Source organism: Monodon monoceros, unplaced genomic scaffold, assembly GCF_005190385.1.
Source record: "Monodon monoceros isolate NGI ecotype Baffin Bay Population unplaced genomic scaffold, NGI_Narwhal_1 Super_Scaffold_19, whole genome shotgun sequence".
NCBI classification, from domain to species: Eukaryota; Metazoa; Chordata; class Mammalia; order Artiodactyla; family Monodontidae; genus Monodon; species Monodon monoceros.
Window position 1 is genome coordinate 25,386,361 of NW_021703775.1, and position 19,382 is coordinate 25,405,742.

Below are 19,382 nucleotides of genomic sequence, written 5' to 3' on the forward strand. Positions count from 1 at the left end.
ACTGGAGTGGTCTAGAAGAATATAGAACACTGACTCCAGGGAATAATTCCATTACACCCTTAGGAGACCCTGCTTTAGGGCCAAGGTGGCTCCCCAGCAGAGGCATTCTGGAGAACCATCCCCATCCCCACAAAGGAGCAGACATAAGGGTTCCAAGCGGGGTCTGCCTCAGTTTGGAGAATTTATAAGAGTCTCCTTCCAGTAGGGGAAGAAGGGGATGGCCCCACTTAAGCACGGAGTGATTCGAGACATGAGGAATTTAGTTTCCAGTCCCTGGAGCTCTGTCAGTTCATCTTAGAGTGCAAACCCAAGTTTCACTTGGAGACACATTTGAGCCTATGCAGGGTTTAGGGAAACCTGGACTCTCTTGATCTTTGACTTGGACCAGCAATGGAGTGAGGCAATCAGATAGCTGGGGAAAACAAGTTAAGGAGGAAGTCACTCTCAGTTTCAAACGGGATGCTCAAGCACACCCACGAGTGAGTGCCTCCTTAAATTTTGTGCCTTATGCTCCACACCAACCTCTTGCCTAGTCCTACTCAGCTTTGACTAGTCCCTCCCCACCCTCCCATGGGCAGCACTTCCAGTGGCAGACCAGACTTCTCTGCTATGTCCCTGTGGTCTCTACTCAACACCCCAGTCTGGGGTCCTGGCTCTGTCCTCCTCATTCTGGTCCTCCTACTTAGACTAAGTGTGCAGGTCTGGCATAAGTTGTATCTTTGGGACCTCCAATGCTGCTCCACGGATTTGACTGGGAAGATAGCAGTGGTGACTGGGGCCAACAGTGGTGAGTGCTCCTCCTGCCCTGTCACTTCACTAAGGGCCTCAGCCTCCAACAGCCCCAACAGGGAGGGCAGGGAGGAGGACCAGCACCCACTGTCAGAACATTTGTCTCCCCCCGCCCCCCCCCCCACCACATTGCCCTTTAGTCACTCCCCAGACTAGCATACTCTGAAGCTGCCCTCCCACAGGCATCGGGAAGGCTGTGTCCCAGGAGCTGGCCCGCCGCGGGGCACGTGTGATCCTGGCCTGCCGTAGCCGGGTGCGTGGACAGCGAGCCCTGGCCGAGATACAAGCAGCGTCAAAGAGCAACCGCCTCCTGCTTGGTGAGGTGGACCTGAGCTCTATGAACTCCATCCGAAGCTTCGCTCAGTGGCTTCTGCAGGAGTATCATGAGATACATCTACTGGTTAACAATGCTGCAGTCTGTGGTATGTGCCTTGATTGCTTCCCCTAAGCACATTTCAGGAACCTCCTTTCTAGCTCAGGGACCCCAAAACAGGCATCCTCCAAGCCTAACCTGTACAGATCATGGAAACACTGTAATTCAGACACTACCCTAAAAAGCCTACCTTAAGTTATAGCCTCAAACTTCATTGCCCCCATCTCAAAACATCCATGCTCCTGTGGCATTTCTACTGAACCCAATATGTCCTCCCCAGACTTTGTCTCCCTCAGGGTCCTCACTCCATCACCCACCACCTATGTTTTCATCTCCTCCCAGGATTCCCCACTACACTTACCCCAGAGGGCCTTGATCTCACCTTTGCCACCAACTACACTGGGCCCTTTCTGCTCACAAATCTGCTCCAAGGTAAGGAAGGATGGGTGCTTACCTTCGGTGCCACCCCCACTTTTCCATTCCCCTGGCATTTTTGTGCTTACTGTCTCCCGTGGTCATCTCCTTTCCCTTGGCACCCAGATGCTTGCTGAGCAATGACCCAGCATATTTTTGCTGTACACAGCAGGGAACCCACCTGGCAACAGTCAGGATTAGGAGGCCGGTAATGGAATCAGTCAGCCCCAAATGCAACCAGCAGGAGGATGTAAGATCTACATCCCACCTCTCTTTCCCCCAGCTCTGAGTTCTAGCCAGACTAGTAGAGTCAGTCATCTCAACAAAAGCTTCTTGAGGGTGGTATTAGGCTACTAGAATTAAGGAGGTTTGTATTCTTCCTAGGGAGGGGAGGGATTGGGTGACAGGCACATTCTCCCTAACATTTTCTTTGGCTTGTCTAATAGCCTCTTTAAAAGAAAATTAATTTTTTGGTCAGGTATTACATGTCCAAAGTACAAAAGGGTATGCAGTAGAAAAAAAAAAAGACAGAAAGAAAGAAAAAGTCTCCTCCTCTCTTGGAAAATCAGCTACCCATTCCCCTCCTGGGAGGCAACTACTATTGCCAGGTCTCATGTACCCTTTAGTGGGTGATTAAATTAGCCCCAACTGGAAAGTGAGCAAAGAGCAAGGCCAAACCCTATGCATTTGTAAGTATAAATATTTCACCCCTCTTTCCAAAAATTATAACATGCTACAATACCCTGTCTGTACCTTGCTTAGTAATAGTTTCTTAAACTGCCTTCTCTCCCATCTTCCCTTCTCTAATCTATTCTCCCTTCTGCCACTTCTAAGAAATCACCTTTCATCATATCACTTTCTTGCTTCAAATCCTTTGAAGGAACTCTGTACTTTATATAATAAACTAAACTGCTTCTCTCTCCTTAAAAGGCCCTCTGCAGGCTGAGAGTCTCACCTTTGCCTTTCCCAAACCCACACCCTTGTCTCCAGCCAGACAATCTGTATCTCTTGGGCCACACTCTGTTTTTTAATTCTGGCTGTGCTTTTGCACATGTATTTCCCTCTATCTGGAATAGGCTTTCCCATCTCTTTAGCCTGTCTAACTTAATTCAGCTGCCAACACTCAGCACAGATATCACTCGTGCTGCGGATCCTGCCCTGACACCTCTGCCTCCCCCAGCCGTCCCCATTTACAGGACTCCCTTAGTCCCTGTACACATCTCTGTTCCTGCACTGCATGAAGATCAGTCTCCAACTAGGTTGTGAGCCCCTTTGGTCTTCATGTCACTATGTCTGCAAGTTTGGAGTTCACTGTCCTCTTTAAGAATAATCTTCTCTCCAACAAATTTTGGCTAAATACCTCCTGCTCTAGTTTTCATTTGTGATTCTTCATTTAAATGGGGGGCTCAAAATAGTTTTAGCATTTTGAAACAATAAGTAAACTCATATGTGACAACTACATTTTTTTTTCCAATAATTTTATTTATTTATTTATTTTGGCTGCGTTGGGTCTTCGTTGCTATGCACAGGCCTTCTCTAGTTGTGGTGAGAGGGGGCTACTCTTCGTTGCAATGCGTGGTCTTCTCAGTGCGGTGGCTTCTCTTTGTTGCGGAGCACTGGCTCTAGGTGCGCGGGCTTCAGTAGTTGTGGCACACAGGCTCAGTAGTTGTGGCTCACGGGCTCTAGGGCGTAGGCTCAGTAGTTGTGGCGCATGGGCTTAGTTGCTCCGCAGCATGTGGGCTCTTCCTGGACCAGGGCTCAAACCCATGTCCTCTGCATTGGCAGGCGGATTCTTAACCACTTCACCACCAGGGAAGTCCTACAACTTTTGATACTTTATATAATCCAGATTTTTTTTTGTATGGTTAGGAACTCTTTTTTTTTTTTAATTTACTTGTACCTGTTCTATTGATAGTAATTTTACTTTCACTCTTTTGGAAGATCGTTAAAATAAAAAAAAAACCCACACCTTCCCAAGTATTTCTGCACACATTTCTTTTCCCCCTAAACCTAGCACCCATATGTCCTTAGCACCTAGCGTGGTGTCTGCCATAATACAGGGTCCTAGTGAATAACTGTGGAATGAATAAGTAAAAGAATGAATGTATGAATGTGTGAAAGACAGTTTTCACAGCATTTCGGGCCTCTCCTTCCCCTTCTTAGCCATCAGCAAGATAAAAATATAAACAAGGATTAATTAAATTAGCTCCAGCTGGCAAGTGAAAGAAAAGGCAAAACTCCACTTTTACTTTAGGCAAAAAAAAAAACAATCCACTAAAATAAAACAAGAGGAAGAGCATTAGGAAAACAGCTAATAAAAATGAAGTCTCAGTTCACATTATGCTGTGCCTCTCCTGGGCGCCTGCCTGGGGACCCACTGACTCTCTCCTGAAAGCCTGGGATGGTCCCTGACCTCCTAGAGTCTCATGCAGAAGCAGGTTGGGGAGTGGGCATGGGAATTTACTCTAGTACTTGGATTGAAGGTGTGTGGTCCTCTCTCTACCCAGGGGCCCTTCAGCGGGCAGGGTCAGCCCGGGTAGTGAATGTGTCTTCCTTCCGGCAAGCACATGGGTACATTGATGAGGAACATCTGATAGGGGCTGGTAGACCTTTGACCTTCAACCAGAACTATGACTGCAGCAAACTTCTTTTGGCCTCATTCACTGGGAAGCTTGCCCAGAGACTGCAAGGGACAGGTAACTGCCTCTGACACCCCCTACTCCTCCACTCCCAACACTACCTCCCAACACTTCCCATCTCATTCCAATATATTCTGGCCATATAATACTCCCAATATCCCCCAAGGCAGCTGTTAATATCCTCCATTTATCATCTGTGCACCCTATGTTTCTCTCAACCCCATCTTCATATCTCCCTTCGTCCTTTTCCAACTCTCTCATCACCTACAACTTCCCTCTCCTCCAACATCATCCAACATGTTCCCCCTCAAGATCACCCAACACTTTCAAATACTTATGTCTCCTCACTGGCTCAGATATCACCATTCATGTAAGTTACTAAACACTGACTTCCCTGGCACCACCCCCAGGTCTCTTGTCACCTCTACCCGACAGATCTGAAAGGATCCTCCTCCCCTCATTGCACATTGCAGAACCACACTTAACCCTTTCTTCCCAACATCCTCCTCTCACTTCACTTTGTACTACATGTGTCTCACCCTCTCAGGTGTGACTGTGAACTCTGTGGACCCAGGTGTTGTATACACGAAGATCATGAGGCATTTCTCTTGGCCATATCACTTCCTCTTCTGGCTCCTCAGCTTCTTCTTTAAGGTGGGTAGTGGAGGGTGGGGCAGGGCTCTGCTGCTGAGTGCCCTTTACTCCTCTTCTTCCCCCGTGTCTCTACAGGATAGCAAACAAGGTGCAATCCCAGTCCTCTACCTGTGCTTGGCAAAGGAGCTGGATGGCATTTCTGGAAAACATTTTAACAGTTCCTGTGTGATAACTCTTCCCCATGAAGCTGCTCGGGATTGTCATGTGGCCCAAAGCCTCTGGAATACCTCAGTCCGACTAACAAACCTAGACAAGGTGGACTGATCTTCTGTGACCCCTGCCCTAACTAGCCACCCTCTCCTTGACTCCCAGCCCTTACTCTGATTATGCCTTCTGTTTGCTGGCTCCAAGGATCAATCTCTTTGTCCAGTATAGTGACCACTTCCTCTTCCTGTTGGTTCAGGGGTGTGAGAGCTCAGATCAGCCAGGGGACAGTTTCAGCTTCTACTTTACTGCTACTACTTTGATAGAAGTGTTCATGTCTTGGACACTAGGATCTCCAAACCTACCGAGTCCCATGTTGTGGTGATGGGGAGTAAGACCCCTTTTGGCGGGTATTAGATGTACCAGTAAGAGGGGAAACTTCTACCTGTGCCTCTTGGTTCCTGGCCTTGGGGGAGACGGTACCACATAGTGTCCTCTGGATTAAGGCATACGCCACATCCTGTAGGACAGCATCCCAACTTCATAGGGTGTTGTCTCCCAGCTGGTACTGTAACTGAGCCTACAGGTAACCATTCCACCTTTCTATCAACCAGCTGCTCCTGGGTGCTGAGTCATGCAATAAGGTCAGTGAATTCTGAGCGTGAGAATGCATTGCTTCTTTTAAATCTACATAAAGCTTGGAATCAGCTTTTCAACTTTCACATACACAGACCTTGTTGGGATTGCACTACATCTACTTGGGAGGATTGAAGTTTTCATGGTAATGAGTTCTAAACGTGAGCAAAGTGTGCTTTTGTCTATTTAAATCTTCTGAATATCTTTATAAAATTTTGAATAATTTTACCCATAAAGATCTTGCACAAGTTTTATTATATTTAATTCCAGATACCTTACTTTTTATGCTATTGCAAATGGTATTTTAAAATTTGTATATTAATCATACATCAAGCAACTTTATTAAGTTATCTAATTCTGACAAGTTATCTGTAGACTTCTCGTTTTTCCACATAGAAAATCACACCATCTGGGAATAATAACATTTATTTCTTCTCTTTCAACTATTATAAATTTTATTTCTTTTCCTAGACCTTAATTGATTTTCTAGTATTAAACCAAACTTGCACTTAAACCAACTTTGTCAGAGTGTTAATTTTGTATACATGGCTAAATTTAGTATACTCATGTTTTTGCTTGGAACTGTTTATTCATAAATGAGATTGGCCTGTACTGTACTTTTCCTTACTTATATTGCTATTGTCTGGTTTTGCTGTCATGGATAGATTCATTTTATAAAACAAATTGGGAATTTGTGTTAGTCTAGGGACATTATATGAGAAACAGATGCCAATTAATTGAGGATTAAAGGTACAAGAAACTTGTACAAATGGCTGTGAGAGAAAGTGGGGAAGAAGCAGGGAGATCCACCAGACTGTGATACAAGTCTGACCCTGAATAAAGGAGAGAAGGTTGGTTGGGAGCATCTTAGAGTGCAGTGGGATGATTTTTCCTTTTTTTTTGGCTGCGCTGTGCACAGGATCTTACTTCTCCAACCAGGAATCAAACCTGCAGCCCCTACAGTGGAAGCATGGAGTCTTAACCACTGGACATAGGGAAGTCCCGATTTTTCCATTTTTAAACTCCCTCTCTAATATACAATCTACTTCTGTTCCAAAAATTTTAACCTGCATTTTTTTTTTTTTTTTTTGGCTGTGCAGGGTTTTTGTTGCAGCACATGGGCTTCTCTAGTTGTAGAGCACAGACTCTGTGGTTGCAGCGTGCGGGCTTAGTTGCCCTGTGGCGTGTGGGATCTTAGTTCCCCAACCAGGGATTGAACCCGTGTCTCCTGCATTGGAAAGCGGATTCTTAACCAATGGACTACCAGGGAAGTCCCTTAACCTGCATTTTTATTTATTTTATTTTATTTTATTGGCCGTGCCACATGTGGGAGCCTGGGGTCTTAACAACTGGACCACCAGGGTAGTCCCTGCATATTTATTTAAAAGCTTTAATCAATATCTTTATTCTTCTTTCAAACAATATATAGAGCTTAGAGTTCTTTAACATTAATCATTCTCTTTGAATTCATATGATTTTGTAACCCAATATTCTAATTTATTGTTATTTCATTAATTTCACAAATCAGATATTTTGTTATTTTAAATAGTTGATATTTGTATGGATTTACCCATACGTTTAGTATTTTCTTTGCTCACTCTTCTTTCTTGTGTCTCAGATCTTCCATCTGGGATTATTTTCCTTCTACCCTGAAGTACATCCTTTAGAAGTTCCTTTCATGAGGATTTGTGGTAGACAGAATTCTAAGATGGCTCCCAAGATCCCTACCCACTTGTGTACACATTCTCTATAATCTCTTCCCCCTGGGTGTGAGGAGATCTCATGAACATGATAGAATTTTACTTCTGTGATTATGTTATATATTGGGTTAATGGGATTTGCTGATGTAATTAAAGTCTATAACCATTTGGCTTTGTGTGTGTGTGACTGAACAATATTTATTCATCTACCATACTTTTCTTCACATCTTTAAATTACATCTTTCTACATTTGAGTTCCTCAAAGCTTTCCACGGTCTGTGTCATTAATTTATTCATTAAATGATCTTAAATTTAATGAACTTAATTTATTAAATGAATAAATTAATGGAGTATCAACTGATCCAGGCACTGTTCTACAGTAATGAGTAAAACAGATAAACATCCATGAATTCAAGAAGTGTATATTCTAGTGGAGTAAGAGAGATAATAAAAATATATGGTAAAATTACATAGCACTCATATGAGTGCTATGGACACAAGTGAAGCAAGAAAGGAAAGAAGGAGTGCCATGATGAGGGGCCCAGTTTGAAATTTTAGATAGGTTGGTGAGTTAAAGACTCAAGTAGCCAATTGGCTTTGAGATAATCAAAGGGGAGGTTATTTTGGGTGGATCTGGCCTAATCAGGCGAGCCCTTTAAAAGGGTTCAGTTAGAAGTCAGAGAGATTTTCCTGTTTATCATGAAGAAGCAAACTGCCACATTGTGGAGAAGGCCACATGGACTCTAGTAGTTGAGTCTTCGGTTCTACGGTTGCAAGGAGCTGAATTTTGCCAATAACCTGTGAGCGTAGAAGAGGACCTGGAGCTCAGATGAGATTGCAGCCCTGGATGACACCTTGATTTCGGCCTGGTGAGATCCTGAGCAGAGGACCCAGCTAACCTGTACCCAGACTCATTAGAAACTGTGAGATAATACATGTTTTCTTTTAAGCCAATGAGTTTGTAATAATTTGTTATGCAGCAGTAGACTACTAATACAGGATTTAGTGATAGCAAACTTCTTCAGTGTTGTTTGAAATGCCTTTATTGTACCTTCATTGTTTTTAAACTTCAATAGAAGTACAGTTGATTTAAAATCAGGTGTATGGGCTTCCCTGGTGGCGCAGTGGTTAGGAATCCTCCTGCTAATGCAGGGGACAGAGGTTCGAGCCCTGGTCCGGGAGGATCCCACATGCCGCGGAGCAACTAAGCCCGTGCGCCACAACTACTCAGCCTGTGCTCTAGAGCCCGCGGGCCACAACTACTGAGCCCACGCGCTGCAACTACTGAAGCCCACACGCCTAGAGCCTGTGCCCCGCAACAAGAGAAGCCACCGCAATGAGAAGCCCGCGCACCGCAACAAAGTGTAGCCCCCACTCACCGCAACTAGAGAAAGCCCGCGCACAGCAACGAAGACTCAACCCAGCCATAAATAAATAAATAAATAAAGTGAACTGGGACATACCTTCGATGTTGGTACATTTCAAATTCCATTTTCCCCTCACCTTTCCCCAAATAACCAGTTAAGGAATTTAGCGTTTTTCCTATGTATGGGAAGATGCAAGAGTCTGGGCTCACTGAAATCATTTCTTTGATATGCACCACACCTATCTTAGCCTGTATCCTGTATTTTCACATCCTGAGTGTCCTCAGGGCTCACCATAGGGGGTGGCTGCAGTCTGATGGCTGCTAGATGGCAGGTATTCTTCTTCCTGAGTTTCCTCAGGGTTCACTAGCTCAAGCTGGAGGGCTGCAATCGCCGATGACTAATCCTCTCCTCTTGGTCAGGAATCTGACCAATATTTGGGAGACATTTCACGATCAAATTTTGTCCCACAGTGCTGGGAGGCTCATCCCAGGTCAGGCAAAGCTTCTTGATATGCCACTCCAGGTGCTAATTTTTGGATTAGGCCCTATTGATAATTAAAGATTCTCTGAAAAAAAAAAAAAAAAAAAAAAAGATTCTCTGGATCCTCTAATTATGATCCAGGAGACATTTTCCCTTGTTGCTTCTTCCCATACCTAGAATCATATTATTACAATTATTTTATGTTATAAAAGTGATTTATTTTCTTAAGATGTTTAGCCACAGAAGTTTTGTTTTGAGGCCTGGTTACACACTGGGTACTGCAAGAGACAACAATCTTATAAAATAGGATATAAGTAATGCAGCTAGTAGCAATGACAAAGACATAGTGCTGCAGGGAGACACAAAGCACAAACAATTTGGAAATAAAGAACAAATTCAAACAATCATTAACATAATATCAAGTCCACAGGACAGCCTGCTGGAGACAAAAAATTCTGGCAGGATCAGGTAGAGAGAAAAAGATAAATATTTCGTCTTTGTTTACAAAGGCATACTTTATCAACCTGTTGTAGGGCATCGCATAAGAGAAAAGGTTTTTCTGAAAAACAAAGATTAAAGTCAGTATATTTCCCAAAGTCATAAATCATATCTGCCATGTTTTCAGTCTCATGTAATTAATTCCCATTGATCTGGATGAAATAATCAGGTTTCCCATTAGTTTTGTCATACGTTACCCGGTCCAGTGATATTATCTAAAGGCTATCAGAAACTTATATTTCTTAAAAAGTTCCTTTTTATCAGTCTTCTTGAAGATCTTCATTTTGTAAAAGCATCAGGACAAAACTTAAAATAGCATGGTTAAAGATTTGAGTACAATGTAATTAGCAGGAAACTTGGATATAACATTTTAGAATAACTAGTATTATGATTGATAACATATCAGGACATGGCAGATATTAGGGATTCCATATAAATTTTGGAATATCTATAAAAATGACATTTATGCATACACCATAACCTAAGGTTCATCTCCAATCACTTGACAATGTTTTTGAAGTAATTTAACATACCAAATAAAATTAGTTTGACATCTCTCTCTGAGATGTCTCAGAGATGTTCCTTTGAAGTATCTCAGAGTCAGCTGGAGGCTAAAAAGCTTTATTCAGATTTTGATATTTAGGAAGTTTGTTAAAAATATCAAAAAGGGGGCTTCCCTGGTGGTGAAGTGGTTGAGAGTCCGCCTGCCGATGCAGGGGACACGGGTTCGTGCCCCGGTCCACGGAGATCCCACATGCTGCGGAGCGGCTGGGCCCGTGAGCCATGGCCGCTGAGCCTGCGCTCCACAACAGGAGAGGCCGCAACAGTGAGAGGCCCGCGTACCACAAAAAAAAAAAAAAAAAAAGATACACAAAAATATCAGAACGGTTTTAAAACACAACAGGATCATAGGTCACTGAGAAACAGTACTTATTCATTTAACCAAAGTCACAAAACGATTAAAAGAAAACAAATACGGATCACCTAAGGGCACAGAAACTTATATAATCTGTTATCAAAAGGAGCACTTCTAACAGAGAGAGAGAGAGATCAAATTCCAGTCTTGTATTAGCTTACTTAACAAAATCCACTTACTTAGGTAACTTCAATCGAAATTTAGTTAATCCTGGCCATGTATAAAACTTTCTCAGTAAAATGTAATTCCATTCCTCATACCTTCTTAACTGAAAACACACATTCTACCATTTTGAAATATTTTATTATTTTCAGTAGCTTTAATTATATATTTAAATTAGAGTCCCCAACTCTTAAAAACCTTAATTTCCAATGACAACCAAGAGGCAAGTAATAGTTACCAAAATCTGGAGAAACTATTTTAGATGATTTTTAAGACATAATTATTCTTATAGCTTACCTAAAAGATCTTATTTCATTTATATTTACTTTAATTTCATCATATCAAGTTATTTTTCTTGCTGACAAATTTGCAACAGATGTAACAAGATTTCATTTAACTTTTATTAAACCTAGGTGCAGTGAAAGTACTATATATAATGCTGATGGCTCTAAAGACATGTCTGTATTAATTAGATCAACAAACTTAAACATTAATACCAGGTATTAATTTCATACTAAATATTTCCCAGTTCACGTGAACCTGAAACTCATTTAGCTTAATTTCTCTTGTATTTAGAATTGTTTGGTTTGTAAGCGCTTACTTTTCTTTAAGCCAATTAAATAGGGCTCATTTACAGATTAACCTCAGCAATGTTATCCAAAGACAAAAACACATACAAACACACAAACACACAGAGACATCATAGTTCTCATTTCAAAAGTTCAGCCCTGAGTCAGGTACAGCAATGTAAAACCCGTCGGTTTACAAAAGAGGTTGCATTAAAGTTGGGTTTCTGGCAGACAGAACAAATCAAGCTCACTTGTCTAGCTGGCTAAACCCTTTCTACTAATATTTATGGAAAACAAGTCAAGTTCTAAATTACTGTACCCTCTTTTTCAAAATTTGCATTTTAAAAAGATGGCAGAGATAAGGGTTTTTGAGAAAACCAGATAGGACATTTGTATATAGGCAAGATACAGGCAAGTTTCTCCTAGGATGACTTTGTTTCCCCTTTGTTTAATATTTACAAGCCTCTTAAGATCACCCATATTTATTAGAAAATCTATCAACTTGTTCCCCACTATCAATGTTACCTGGGGCTCCTGTGGGGAAATCAGAATTGCAAGCCTCAAGTCCAAGGGAGTGTCCTGGCCTCTTATAAGATATTGGGACAAGGGAAATTGCCCTGCTGCAGAAGTGGCTCCCAGTCCAAATTGGGTGCCCTGTCGGGTCTTAGATGGTGATACTAAACCAGGTTCCTGTGTCCCGGGTGTTACCATAGAAACTTCTGTTTGATCCCCTTGGGTAGGGGAAACAGGAGGCAGTGAATATGTTGGTGGCATGGTGGGGGGGCAGTTGGAACAACTGCTGGTTCATCCTGCTTGGCCACTGGGGGAGCTGGATAGGCTGGACGGGGGTTTAAGTTTTGAAATAACATGTCCCCACTCTCATTTTTTTCTCTTCCCTTGTAGAACAGGTTTTCCCTTGGGTTTTCTTTCAGACTGCTGCACCATAAGGTGGCAGCCCTCTGACTCCTTTTCCTCCTGATGCAATAGCATAAATGCTCCTACATATGGAATCTCATCTCTTTTCCCTGCTCTTTTGCAGAACATTTCTAACTGCGAGATTGTATAATAATTGAGTGAGCCATTCAGGGGCCATCGTTCTTCTGATCCTAACATATATTGGGTCCACACCCTATTACAATAGTACATCATGTCTTTCTTAGTCATAGGCTCATGGCTATGTTTTGCCCATTTATATAATATATTCCCCAAAGGGCTCTCCTTTAGGATAGATGGAGTATTTTCCATTTTTAAAAGTTTGATGACACCAAGACACAGAAGACGCCAACAAATTCCAACACAAAAGGCACAAATTCTAGCATCGATGCACACAAAACCAAGACAAAACCAACGAACTAGTTCCCAGATCGGGTAGACTTACCCTACAAAACCAATGAACTAGTTCCCAGGGAACCAGTTCCCAGAATCGGGCAGAGTCCAACAATTCCCCCCTCCAGCAGGGTACCTCAACCAGATTGGCTTGTCCTGTAAAGGAAAAGCCCAGATTGAGGGGGGAATATGTTCCTGGCGTGCACGCCGGAGCGACTTACCCTCCAAATCGAATCGAGTCCATTGACTCATAGCACCAAATTGAAGTTTGTCGGTGCCTTGCTTCAATTGCCAAGTGCTGGGATAACCAGTGCCGCTTCAGGGAATTTTGAAGGGAAGATCCTCAGGACAAATGGTCCTGGTAGCTGCTAGGGCCTTGCCTCAATATTCCCTGACCGGGGCTGGCTAGACACGAGCAAGGCTCCTGGTTGGCTCGCTAAATTTGTTGCCGAGTCCAAGCTCACTCTGCTTTCCGCACGACAGGCCAATGAATCGAAGACGAGGTGTTGAGGTAAGGAATACGACTTTATTCGGAAAGCCGGCAGACCGGGAAGATGGCAGACTAGTGTCTCCGATAAACCATCTTATCTGGGTCTGGATGCCAGTTTCTTTTATAGAATCAGAGAGGCAGAGGCGGTGAGGAAGTAAAGTAAAAGGGCCATTAGTCTTGCAAAACATCTCCTGGAATGACCAGCCTCAGTGAGGTGATGTGTTAGTTTCTTTTTTCTTGCAGCCATTCACAGGTGGGCAGGGTTTCCTGAGGCCGGTCATTATGCATGATTATAATGACAAAAGCAACGAAAATCAAAGGTTAAAGTCAAAGAAACAGATCCAATGTGGAGTCCGATTTAGCTCTTCCCTGTCACACACTTAAAAAATGAGATGAAGTGGGATTCCCTCCTTTTTAAAAATGTTTTTAGAGCTACTAAAAAACTTGCATTTACACAATAGTTGGTAAAAATATTCCTCTGGATTGTACAAGAAGGGAGACAGGGACCACTGATAGGACCGGGTGTTTGATATTAATCAGACTTGGCTTCTTTCTTTCCTGCTTCATCAGAGGCTGGCCTCTCCTCATTTTTATTTTCTCCGTTTTCTGCAGGTAAGTCTTCTTTAGTCTCTTGGTGAGCCACTTCAGCCTGTTTTCCCTTTGCTCCCTTTTCCCCTTTGTTTGCACATTTTTGCCTGAAGATTTATCCTTTCCTTCCACCTTTTTGGCTTCATTTCCACTTTTGCAGAAGCTGTTTTAGCCAACAGCATCGCTGGTCTCCTCTTGGGCTCCTCCTTCTCCGCCCCTCGGCAGAGCTGACCTTCCTCTTGGACACCATGGCAGCGGGGCAGGCGCGTGCTGGGTGCCTGCGGGCCACAGCATGCCGCGAATCTTCACGAAGCTGGGTTGCCTGGCTGTGATGCCAAAATCTTGGCTTTCTGTGCACCAATGCCGAAAAGAAATACGGAGACGGAGTTTTGAAGGAGAAAAAGTAGCTTTATTCTTTGCTAGGCAAAAGGGGGAACACAGCAGGCTAGAGTCTCAAGAACTGTGCCCCCCTGCCCCGCCACTGGGAAAGGTTTTTATAGCTTGGGGCTCGCGGTCTGGGGTAGGTGATAAGGCTCAAAGTAATTAAGGTCTTGCATTTCTTTTCTTCTGCAAATTTATGGCCAAAGCTGGCATCAGGCAGCTGAGCAACCGGGTCTGGTGTCCCTGAAGTTATCAGCTGTGACCTTCTTTCTGAAATGAAGAGTGCTGCAAGGGTGTGTAGGAGAAGAAATGCCAGGTGCAAAGGGTAATTCATATGGGGGTCAGAGAGTAATTGGCTTTGCTAAGGACAAGTCTAGCTACACGTGTTTATGAGTAGTAACAGCTAAAGAATAACCAAGATTGCTTAACACTTTCAGGCCTGGTTATGCTGTTTCCCCAACCTGTTCATTGTTTACTTATTTTCCTTGTTTATCCAAAAAGAAAAGTCTCATTTCTATTTTTACTGCAACAAATACCCCACTGCTAGTTCATTCCCTCCACATCAATGAAGGAAGGGAAATGGGCCTTGCATTCTTGTCTGGCTGAGGATAAACTTCAGTTTTGCTCCATTTGACAAGCACCAGCTGTCCAGCCCAGGGGCCCATCTATCTCCTACTTCAGCCGCTGCCACTCCTGCCACCCATGTTTTCTTTTTTTTTAATTAAAAAATGCCAAAGTCCATTATGTAAATTTGCATAAGGGCATGAGAATGCCTGAATCCCCATATGATGGCTAATACTGAATAGCAGCCAATTTCAATTTTTTCCTTAAGCTACCTGACGAAAGATGGTTTACTAGTATTGTTTTAATTAACAGCTTAGCACTCAGAAGCGTAGCCACCCTCTGGGGGAGCCCTTTGCTTAACGCAAAGGAATCCTCGGGCTCCCCTCTGGGCTGTCTACCCTCTGCCTGCAGAGGTCGCTGGCCACCGCTCGCCTCTCTCCTGTGGTCCTAATCGGCTTCCCGTGTACAGTGCGCACGCGCTTATTTCGCTCCAGGCGTCCAGCTTTGTGCCTGATCGAAGTCTTCTCGGCCGCGCTCAGCGCGCAGTATTTAACCCGGACTGGTCTTCGGGCAAGAGTAGCGTGTTCCCTCGACCAGAGCGCCTGTGGGCCTCAGCGGCTAGAGGGCCTGGGACGGGCCTACAGGGGTCGGGCGGCACGGCGGGCAGCCCATGCGGGCGGGGCGGGCCCCCGCTAGGGCTTGGGCGTCGGTCTACGGTGGGGCCCGGAGCCGGGCGCGGAGCCCCTGGCAGGACAGGTACGGAGGCGGCGACCCTGGAAACTGCCTCCTCCCCCACCGTGTTCGCGAGGCTCCTGGCTGTGCTCTGGGGACTCGGCGCTCGCCTAGGGCGGGCGCGGCCGGGAGCCGGGTGTGCGGGGCGGGGGTCGGCAGGGGTGGGCCGCGGCGGGGGTGGGCGCCCCCTGCGTCTGGGCTGGTCCGACCCACCTGAGCTCTTCAGCCTGCCGGTGTGGTGTGCTCCCGGGGTCGAGTGATTGCGTCTCCGAATTCCTCCAGAACTGCAAGGGTTCCCCTCCTTTCCTGGGAGCATCCAAGGCACCCCTGAACCCACTCCAAAGCTACAGGTTTCCTGTGGGGCACACGGTTGAGAAGTTGTGTCAAACAGAAAAACAAGCAAACAAACAAAAACCAAAGCGGACTCAAGGTGGGGGGCCTGGATATGCGTTTGGTGTGTCAGTCTCCCATTCCTGGCGTCCGCCTTAACTGGCAGGCTCACCCTTGAGCAGTCATCTTAGCGCATCCCCACAGCTAAATCACACAGATGACGAACTCCGGTATTTTTAAGAGGCGGTGAAAAAAAAGAAAAAAAAAAAAAAAAGAGGCGGTGATTTAGAAACTTACCCTCACTTATAACAGTGTGGAGAGCAGCAAGCCCGTCTTGACCGCTTACTAATCCAGTATGCTTAAGGTACTGAGAGTCAAGGAGCTATGAGGTGGAGATTGAAGTTCTTTAGCTAATGTATGGGCGAAGCCCAAGGCCCGGGGATGTTAGCGATAGTAGTTAAGGATAACTTTTTTTTCAAAGACATTTTGTGCTCACATATGTTCAGAAACTTCATGGTTAAAGTTTTCTCTACTACAGAATATTTTGGAACTTTCAGTATGCTACTGATATTTTTATCACGAATTTCCTACTGGAAGTATAGTATGGAGAGTTTCCCAGATTTGAACGGAAAATACTGTTTTTCTTGGGTGTTACCTCTGTTTAACATACGAAACAGTTTGGGAAATGGAGTTCCAGAATTAGAAACTCAAGGCTTGGAAGGGGCAGTGTAGGTCAGTGCTTTTTGAACCTTAATGCTACATACACAAAATCTGTTAAAGTACAGATTTTGGTTAGTTCTGTATTTTTAACAAGTTCCCGGGTGATGCTGATGCTGCCAGTCCATGGACCACACACACTTCGAGTAGCAAGGGTTTTCACTGGATTGAAAGAGACCACGTTCTGTTCCCTGCTCTCCAGAGCAAGCCGTGCTGCCTTGAATGATCTCTTCCCCTGCCCAGACCTATAAAATAGGAGACTGGACTAGAAGATCTCTCATGTTTCCTTCAGACCTAAAATGTTGTGATTCTAGTCCAGTTACCCTTGTGATAATTGAATTACATCTAAAATATCCTTGCCCTATGGCCAGTTTGGGCTTGAACATTTCTAGTAATGGGGAATTTACTGCATGTAAGGCATCCCATTTCATCGTGGGATAGCTCAATAAGGAAGTTTTTCATATTGCTAAAATACATCTCTATAACTTCCATCCTGTTGGTCCTAGGTTATCTCTTAGAATCAAACAGAAAAAAAAGTATAATCCCTCTTTAAAAGATGACTCTTGGAAATTCCCTGGCGGTCCAGTGGTTAGGACTTGGTGCTTTCACTGCCAGGCCCTGGGTTCAATCCCTGGTCAGGGAACTAAGATCCCACAAGCTGCGTGGCATGGTGGAAGAAAAAAAAAAAACAAAAAACTCTTAACGTGTGAGATGACAGTGTTTCTACCAAGTTTTCCCCAAACTGAATTATCCTTTATTCTTCCATGACATTGTTTCAAATCTCTGTCTCATAAATGTAGTCCTTCTGTGTGGAGTGTAGTGGGGCTGTAGCTGGACTTTGAAGGATGGGTGGGGCTTTGCAAAACTAGGGAAAGCGTCCTAAGCAGCTGACAGTGGTCCAGAGATGACACTGCGTACGTCAGATCCAGAATTGTTGGATTCAAGTAAGAAATGGTGTGTCAGTGAAAGATTTTGGGCAAAGCAATGTTTTAGAGTGTGTAGTTGTCTTACTGTGGTGTATGGTGTGGTTGGAAATGGAGAAGGAGAGAGGCAGGGAGCCAGATAATGCTTCACATTATCGGTAAAGAGGGCTTAGGTTGATAATAGTGATGCCTTCTATTTATGTATAACATTTTACAGATTACAGAACCTTTCACAGACAACCTTTCCTGTGAGGTAGGCAGGGCAGCTGTTACCCAGTTTTATAGATGAGGCGCCAAAGAGAGTAAATGATTTGCCTTAATTCTCAAAGCTGTTACATGGCAGACCAAAGTGATGACAGTGGTAATGGAAGAGAAAGGAAGAATGCAGGAGGCAATACTGAGGAAGAATTGATAAGTTGGGCCTGAATGCACATGAGATTACAAAGGAAAAGAAGTTGTTAGGATAGTTGGGAAAATCATAATACATGATCGACAACTGCCATAGGTTGTACTTGCTCAGATCTATCATTGTTAGTGGCTGTTTGGAGTTATAGGTCGGGAGGGATTGTGGTAGAGGATTCCTAGGTTGTTTAGCCTGTCTATTGGTACTGGGTGGTGTGTGGGCCTTGGGTTAGCTGTCCCATACTAAGGGAACTGAGAACTGGATCCTCAGTGTCCTCTGAGAAGGTAAATGCTGAGCAATTGACTGATTCAAATCTATCTTAGGGTCCTTGCCATCCTGGAGTCTCTGAATTTTGTTTTATATAATTTTTGTTTTGAAGTTCCAGCTAATATTAGTTGTACTTGGCTGATGGACAGATTGGCTGTCCAGTCTGACCTCCCCAAGCTCCCACATATCCACTGAGGGTTTCACTGAAGCAGAGACTGGACCCTTGCCACTCTGAAGCCACGCTAAAGCTATTTTCCCCAAAGATCTGCACTTCCCCTAGAGTCTAGAGGTGTCTCCCCCCCCCCCCCCGCTCTCTCCCTCTCTCTCTCTCTCATCCTTTTACCCTGGAAGCATATGAGGTTGTGATTTTTTGTCACTACCAAATTCCATAGGACCTGGAGCTGTCCCTGCACTTTTAGTTTCTTAGGCTCCTATCTGGTGAGCAAAGAGCTACATCTCTTGGGGTGTATGTGTGCCTGACTGTTGTACTTCCGCCATGGTGTCTCTGGGAAACCTGTCAGAACCAATTTATATCCCTAGAGCCTGGTGTTGGTATAGGCTTCTATTCAACATTGAGTGTCTTCTGTGTTCAGTGCTTAGCATACTGAGATGAATAAAATTTCTGTGCCCTGGAGGAATTCACGATGGGATAAGGGAGACGATATTGTAAGTAAAATGGGATCTTGTAATAGAGATATTTCCAAAGTGTTGGGCAGAGGAGGGAATGACTAGCTCCACATGGAGACATCAGGGGAATATTCAGGAAAGAGGTGATAAGTAAGTTGAGTCTTGAAGATGAAGAGAGAGACCTGGTGACGTTTGCAACATTTGCAGAGGCATAAGATAGGTAGATCCAAGTGGCTGGAATCTAAGAGAACTTTGGGATCAAAGGAGAGGTGATTGATGAGATTAGATTCATAATGAGGCCAGGTTTTTAATGGCCTGTAGTTTTGTTCTAAGATTCAATTTTGTGGGAGGAAAGCCACTGGAGCTTTTTAGGCAGGGAGGTGATGTGGTTATATTTTGGAAAGCTAATTGTGGAAATAGACTGAAAGGGGAGAATCTGGATCCAGGACATCAGGAGACTCTTGTAGTAACCTGGGCTTGGCTTCAAGCTGAATTAAGTATTAGTGGGGATGGGAAGGAGGGGATAAATTGGAGGTTGTAGAGACAGAGTTCACCTGACGTAATGACTAATTAATGGGTTGTTGAGAACAAGAGAGAGAGGGAGTTGTTGAGGATGACTCAGTTTTCTATTTTGGATTGATGGTGGTACCAGTAGTAAAGGGGGAGTATAGATGAGGAACATTTGCTGGGGGA

The 19,382-nt window shown here is 44.1% G+C and overlaps 2 protein-coding genes across 4 annotated transcripts in view; both read left to right on the plus strand.

The window, feature by feature from the left end:
• Positions 1 to 594: 594 nt before the first annotated feature.
• LOC114900380 (retinol dehydrogenase 12-like) lies at positions 595 to 6,157 on the plus strand. 2 transcript variants are annotated; one of them, XM_029231458.1, is made up of 6 exons: positions 595 to 787; positions 972 to 1,211; positions 1,505 to 1,594; positions 4,084 to 4,272; positions 4,763 to 4,869; positions 4,945 to 6,157. In XM_029231458.1, exons 1-6 carry the CDS (start codon positions 610 to 612, stop codon positions 5,131 to 5,133), a joined length of 993 nt encoding a protein of 330 aa, XP_029087291.1. In that variant the 5' UTR covers positions 595 to 609; the 3' UTR covers positions 5,134 to 6,157. The 2 variants fall into 2 exon arrangements, with proteins under 2 accessions (XP_029087291.1, XP_029087290.1); XM_029231457.1 differs by having other exon boundaries at positions 4,763 to 5,913.
• Positions 6,158 to 15,175: 9,018 nt separating this feature from the next.
• DCTN1 (dynactin subunit 1) overlaps positions 15,176 to 19,382 on the plus strand; it is a 30,054-nt gene continuing 25,847 nt past the window's right edge. The window contains exon 1 of one of the 2 annotated variants that reach the window (XM_029231914.1): positions 15,176 to 15,446. The gene's annotated coding sequence lies outside the window, so the exon portion shown is untranslated. The remainder of the gene's footprint in view (positions 15,447 to 19,382) is intronic. The other variant, XM_029231915.1, reaches the window with a different exon arrangement.

Bases quoted from the DNA above. Each gene is read 5' to 3' on its own strand.
- LOC114900380 (XM_029231457.1), top strand. From the start codon at position 610: ATGTCCCTGTGGTCTCTACTCAACACCCCAGTCTGGGGTCCTGGCTCT. The intron at 1,212-1,504 runs GTATGTGCCTTG...ATCTCCTCCCAG, and splicing joins TAACAATGCTGCAGTCTGTG to GATTCCCCACTACACTTACC. The intron at 1,595-4,083 runs GTAAGGAAGGAT...CTCTCTACCCAG, and splicing joins GCTCACAAATCTGCTCCAAG to GGGCCCTTCAGCGGGCAGGG.